Below are 6,939 nucleotides of genomic sequence, written 5' to 3'. Positions count from 1 at the left end.
GATATTGCAAACTGCTTAAAGTACTCAAGGCTTCCCACGGTGGTACGGATATATTATTCGCTTGCAGGTTCAAGGTCCTCAAGGTTAACAGGTTTTCGAAGCTCCCATGCCGAAGATTATCGCCTAGTCGATTCCTCGAAAGATCCAACGAAAGGAGAGCGTTCATCGTAGGCCATACCTCCATCGTTGGTATTTCTTCGAGCAAATTTTCTGAAAAGTCCAAGTGACCCAACGGATTTGGCAATTGGAATATCTTGCTCAGTCGATTGCTCTTCACGGTTATGCTTCTAAAAATTCATACGCATTAACCTTGCAAGATATTCTCTGTGGAAAGTTTGATGAATTTTGAGTATAGAAAAAAAAAAGAAAAAAAAGATAAAGAAAAGAAAAGAAAAAAAAGGTAGCTACCTGCAACTGGCTAATCTGGTTAGACTACCACGTGCTACGTCGTTGAGTTGATTGTAGCTCATATCCAATTCGAGTAATGTTGGCAATGGACCGAACGTCGACGGTTTTATCTTCTCCAAGGAATTATGAGAGAAATTTAAATATCGTAAACTGAAGAGCGTTTGAAAGACGCCATTATGTATGTCCGATAGATTATTGTAAGATAGGTCAATCGTATGGAGTTCGTAAAGCTTCGGAAACGTTTGACGTGGAACCGAATGTATCAAGTTGTGAGATGCATTGAGTACTTTTAGTCCAGTCATGTTGTGCAATGGTACCTGCAATCATTTCGCGTGTTACCCATTATCATAACGTTCATTTTCTTACCGTAATAATTCTAACGAATTGTACATATGCAAGGTGACTGTACTATCCTGCTGAAACACCATATGTCAAATAATCTTATATATAACGTTAGTTCTTATTTCCATATGTTACGACAATTCATATTGTTTGATTTTCAACAATATTCTAATACACTGGTTGTTCTCGTAATAGTCCAATTTCGAAAGATTTGAACGTTCGTTTGAAAATAAAATTCGTATTTAACTTGTTGAAGGATTCTCATATTATAGATATATTTATCTATTTTCTTCTTGACAGTCGATTAATCTCTTTCCCTTCCTCTCTCCTTCTTTCTCTCGTTCTCTCACGGAATCAGTCTATCCCACAAATCAAGTAATTCTATTTACCTGACCCAACGAAGTGAACAGATTGTAGCTGAGTTGCAGTTCGGTGGCGTACGTTGAACTGTCGAAGGAATATTTCGAAATATTCTCAAGTTTGTTGTGACTAAGATCGAGCGAAGTAATATTGGCGCAGTTCTCAAATGCTCCAGGCTCTATTGTAGCAATTTCATTGTGCGATAAATTCACTTTCGCCAGGAAAAGATCTTTGAATGCTAATTTCTCCACGTTCGTCACGAAATTCTCTGAGACATCTATGAGCTATGAAAAATGTTGTAAAATGAAAAGGTATTAAAAAAAAAGAAGAAAGAAAAGGGAAAAAAAACTTATCCTATAATTCTATATCCAAGCCGAGCTCTCTTGCATTTCCTTTATTACGATATTCGTTTAAGTATGACTCACATTCATATGCGTTTTTTGTGCAATAATAATTAAAGAGCAACCGATAGCAATCTCTAGTATACATCAAAAAGTGAAAGTGGTCGAAGACGCAGGTGGAGACAATATACTGGTTGCTTCGATATATGAGAGAAACCTACGACGAGTTTTGATAGCAAAACCGCGTTGCATAATCATATACATTACTATGTTATCGCACGCTCGTGAAACAGTATATATATATATATATATATATATATATATTAATAACGGTATAATATATATTAATAAAAATTATTAATATATATATATTATATATTTATTTTATTATATATTATATGTAGTATATATTAATTTTTATTATAATATATATTATATATGTGTGCATGTGTGTGTGTATATATATATAATAACTGTGCACGCGTGTGTGTGTATATAAATACGTACCTCGGCAAATTGTAACTGATGGAACATTTGATAATCAATTTTCTTGATGAAATTCCGTGATAAGTCAATGGTACCGATTCTTGTGATCGAACTAAAAGTACCACGGCCAACTTCATTAATTTGATTGTTACTTAAAAACAAACGTCTTAGAAAACGCATGCCACGGAACGTATTTGAGTCAAGTTTCCTGATCTTATTGTGACTCAAATTAAGAACCTTCAAGACGGAATTTCTTGCAAAAGTACCCCTGAAAGAAAAGAACAGGAAAAAGAAAAAAGAGAAAGAAAGATGGCTGATAGGTAGTAACAAATTTTATATTTTACTTCATCTTCGAAACTTGACGTACATACCTCTTCAAGTCTGAGATTGCATTGTGAGAAAAGTTACACCATCCTAATTTGGTAAGATCAGCAAGATGAGAGCCATCCAATTTATCAATAAGATTGTGAGACAAATCAAGGAATTCAGTATCTCTGAGTCCCTTAAATTGATTTCTTTTTAAATCTTTGATTTTGTTATCATGAAGATCCAATGTTTTCATCTTTTTCAAAGGTTGTAACGCTTCGACTGGTAACGAAGACATAATACCTACAATATAATCGATATTAAAGATCGAACGATCGTAAATCGTTCAAATCACGATATCACTTACCTTTACTGATTTCTAATTTTTCTAATTTCGCGGCTGCTGCACTCTCGGCGAAACTGTTCCCTGGTAAAATAACTATACGATGTCCAGCTATACTCAAAAGACTAAGATTTCCTAGAATTTGTAATGCTTCCTTTGGAAATTTTTCAAGACGACTGTTTATCAAATAAAGTTCCTGAAGAGTTCTGTTCACTCCAAGAAAACTATGTTCCTCGATTAATCTCAATGGCGTGTCAATAAATTTTAAAACTCTAATGTCCAATGGATAAAGAGCCGGTCCATAGAAACGTCCTAAAATTAAACGAATTCGATTATAACAATAAATTATGCGAATCAAAAGATCCTGAATATCACAAGAGTGATTCTCACCGATATTGCATTTATATAAGATCAATTCTTCGATAGGCATACCCTCGTTCCCTAATTTAGCAAAAGCCAGGCTCAAGCTGGCTAAATTTGTATTTTCGCAATGAATGTAAAGTCCTCTATCGCTTCCACGAACACAAGTACAAGGATAAATATCAGTAGGTATCTTAGGACACGTAAATCTTGGCCCAGGTGGAATATATTCGCCCATGATGGGCAGGGCCAAGCCCAGTACCAAAGGGACCAGCAACATTTCTATAATGATTTATCTTCGTTATACAAATTATTCAGAATTATTATAATTATGTGTATTTAACGTTTAATTAATAGTTGCCGTTCGTCATGCGATTTCGTCAAGCTCTGGGAAGTTTTAACCTCGTTGAAACGAAAGCCGATAGAAATTGTGTAGAATATTCTTAAAAAAAGTCCTCGTAAACATAAACGACTACGGTTGAAGCTTTCCATTCGGGGACTTTCAACGTTTAAAATTGATTCTTACGTCATGACTCACAAAAGAAATCATATATTCAGATTCTCCATACTATCATCCCACACGAACGAGAGATGACTAATCGGTGATCTATCCGATGGTAGCCTAAAAATGTCCTCGAAGTGTCTCTTATTTTCCACTTTTCTTTTTCTCTCTCTCTCTTTTTTTTCTTTCTTTTTCTCTTCCAACGACGTTCCTAAGCGATATTAATTCACTATTTCTGTATCCATCTTTAATAAAAGATGTGAATATTGTGGGCGTAAAAGTAACTTTTGCTCGTTCTTCTTAACTTATGGAGTTAATTAATTCTTATAAATAAGTAGGTAGAAAGATCTACATATATTACTATATGACATTTAAAATAATAAAAAAAAGGAGAGATAAGAGAGAATAACGATTGAGAGATCAACGTCCTCGAACGCAATGGAAAATAGATGATTATTTTTAGATTATCTATCTTCATCATACTCGTGATTCCGATCTTAGAAATTATAAGGTACGCGTGAGAGATCGATCATAATCTTTGCGAGAAAAAACAAATGAAAAAAGAAAAGAAAAGAAAAGAAAAGAAAAATAAAAGATATCATGTTTATCGCGATAAGATGGACTTTGTTAAATGTGAGAAGGAAGAAGAAGAGCTTACAATTAGATTTTAAATCTTTCGCACGAGACGAAAGGATGAAATATTTGACACGATTGTGAAAAGATTAAAACTCGTAATGTTCGAGCGAGTTTCGGTCAAGGTTCAAACGAAATACTCTTTCGAGTGTTGTTGTTTGCGTCAAATCAAATTATTTCATCGGCGTTCTCTTTCTTTTTCTTTCTATATAACTGTAAATACTAAGCGAGATGAGCCAGCTGCGTAACCGCGCGTAAATTTCCATAGAAAATGAACCGTTAGCAAAGTAGTACGTATGTAGATATATACGTAAATACGTTTGAGATTGAGATAAGGATAGATGCCACGAGAAAAGTGCGTGGGCTTGCGACGATTAGAGAGAATATATTTTTTTCTTTTACAATGCACGAGCGAAGATCGTTCTTTCTAAATTTATCGTCCTGTTTCTTTTCTCTCTCTCTCTCTCTCTCTTTTTTTCTCTTCTCTTCAAGGTTATAGGAATTTTTATTAAAACATCAAGAAATACGAGTTCAGTATCGAACCAGTTGAAATAGTTAACATTGAAAAAAGAAAATGTAAGCTCGCTCGAACGGTCAAACGGTCGAATCATTAGGAACAGAATAACATCATACTAATAATACGATACGGCGTTATTTTATGAATAACAATAGTAACGTATAATTAAAGTAATCGAAGGAATCACTGACCTGGTAAACGCAACAACATACTTTATTGTGCATCCAGTAAATAACCGTGTAAGAAGGCGAAAAGAAAGGCACGGTGATCTAGTTTTACGGTTAGTAAGTGCAACTCTCACAACGTAGTATGCGTAACTACGGATACTATAATCATCATGATGAGTAGAATAATAAAAACTAATTAGCTGATATACATAATTGATAAAATAACATTTTTCGAATATCTTTCAGATGCTTTTTATAACGAATAAATCGATTTTATTGCACTCCGGCGATATTAATTTGTATTTTATATCGTCTCGTGATATGAATGAATTAAAGTTGTAATTTAAATTATTTATAAAAAGTCCAAGAATTTGGATTAAATACAGCATCAAATTCTATTTTTGCGTTACCATTCAAGTTTAAAATAAACTTAAATATTAAATAACGTCTGCTGGAATAACAGATATCCTTTCACTTGTTTGAACCGACCTCGCTTGGTCCTCGTTGAAAACAAGCAATGGACCGGATCGGACCCGTTCCGCGATAACTTCGTGTCTGCTATAGAAAAAAAAAAGAAAAAAGAAAAAAGAAAAGAAATGACAAACTAATAGGTGTTATTGACGTAATGAAAACGGGATCCGTAAGTTTTCACGCGGATCTTGTTACTGTAAGTAAATGCGTTCCGTGGCAGCTCGCAAACAGAACCAAATTCAGACAGCTCGAAGCACCTATTTAGCGGAGAGAAAATATACTCGTAATCGATCTTGACGGTGAGAAAGTATGTTTAAGAATGAAATCGAGAAAATGACGATTCAAAATTAGCTCGATGGATCGTGGGAATTCACGGCTTCCTACTTTCGATGTTCAAGAAACCTAAAGACGATTATAACGAGAAAAATCCTACGCCACGTTCTACTTTCCTACGATTTCTAATCACCGATATTATTACCTTTATCATCGTTGTCATGTTGGATGAGAAAAAAAAAAAAGAAACGAAAGAATAGATTCTTACATAAACGATATATTTCCGTCGAAATCATCGTCGAAAAAATATTCCAAGGAAAAAAAGAAGAAAGAAAAAATGAGAAAAGAAGAGAAGAGAAAAAAAAAGAAAGAAAGAAAGATCGTTCTAAGCTTCTCTTATTTTTATTAGAGAAGTTAACGGAATTAATCCCAAGGATATTTTCATTTCACCAGTCGTCCTTGCCGGTCGTCGTTCGATAAAAATACTTTTTCTCCGTCTAACGGACGTAGTATCGATTTCAAGGTAACAAGGAGAAATATCTTTCTCCTTTAAATGTTCGTCGAATATTAATTAATTTCTTTCTTTCTTTTTTTTTATGCGTTTGTTTAAATTTAAAGGACAAACTTTTCAAGAAAATTTTCAAGAAAATGATCAAACAGATTTGAAAGACGATAATGACAAGTAAGAAGGTAAGTAAGTACATGTTTTATCCACGCATCGGTGTCACCGGTTAGACAGCGTGGTGAACTGAACGGATGAAGCGCTTTAAAGGCACGTGGAACGATCGCTTATCTCAAGAGCACGTGTGTACTACCTGTCAAATGCAACGACCCCGACGAGTATGTTTTCTGTGAAAGTCACGCGTAAACGATCGATCTAATTCGAATGAATTCACCATGACGTTGCCAAGCCCATTGCCTTACTCTCTCTCTCTCTCTCTCTCTCTCTTCCTTCCTTTCTCTTTCTTTTTCTCTGTCAAACAAAAATTTCCTTTAATCGATTGGATTGCATTGCACTGTCGACGATTAAACTGAATTCACGAACTTTATCAAACTAGTTTGCGTTGACACTGTGCACATAAGGGATGTAATATTTCGAAGTCACGTGTCACATGTGTTTCTTTTCTCTTTGTTTTCTTTTTTTTATTTATCTTCCTTTTCGCATACGGACGATGAACATATGTATGTACGTGTATGTGTACATACATACATACGTACATACGTATGTATATATATATATATATAGAAGATAGAAAGAGAGAGAAGAGGAAAGACAAAAATGTACGAGTCACTATACGCACGTTACGTTTCAACTCGCGTTTCTTCAAGACATTCTGTGTATGGTTCCTGGATGAAGTTGCCGTGAAAACTGAGCCACTGCTCGACGCTAAAGAGAAAGGCAGGCTTAGAGAAGCGAGGCGTCCCTCATC

At 34.8% G+C, this 6,939-nt stretch overlaps 1 protein-coding gene across 5 annotated transcripts in view; it reads right to left on the bottom strand.

The window, feature by feature from the left end:
• The window catches only part of LOC127066337 (protein artichoke), a 9,216-nt gene extending 2,313 nt beyond the window's left edge, over positions 1–6,903 (bottom strand). The window contains exons 1-9 of one of the 5 annotated variants that reach the window (XM_050999922.1): positions 6,811–6,869; positions 3,308–3,659; positions 2,977–3,228; positions 2,611–2,898; positions 2,309–2,546; positions 1,959–2,205; positions 1,140–1,394; positions 409–725; positions 1–287 (exon numbers count right to left, since the gene is read on the bottom strand). The exon at positions 1–287 is cut by the window's left edge and continues 11 nt beyond it. In XM_050999922.1, the coding sequence (XP_050855879.1) occupies positions 1–287; positions 409–725; positions 1,140–1,394; positions 1,959–2,205; positions 2,309–2,546; positions 2,611–2,898; positions 2,977–3,228; positions 3,308–3,317 (1,894 nt within the window). In that variant the 5' untranslated portion in view covers positions 3,318–3,659; positions 6,811–6,869. The other 4 variants (XM_050999923.1, XM_050999924.1, XM_050999921.1 and 1 more) reach the window with 4 other exon arrangements.
• Positions 6,904–6,939: the final 36 nt, after the last annotated feature.

This window comes from Vespula vulgaris, chromosome 9, assembly GCF_905475345.1.
Source record: "Vespula vulgaris chromosome 9, iyVesVulg1.1, whole genome shotgun sequence".
Lineage (NCBI taxonomy): Eukaryota > Metazoa > Arthropoda > Insecta > Hymenoptera > Vespidae > Vespula > Vespula vulgaris.
Note: the sequence above shows the minus strand (reverse complement) of the source record. Positions and strands in the feature narration are given on the sequence as shown.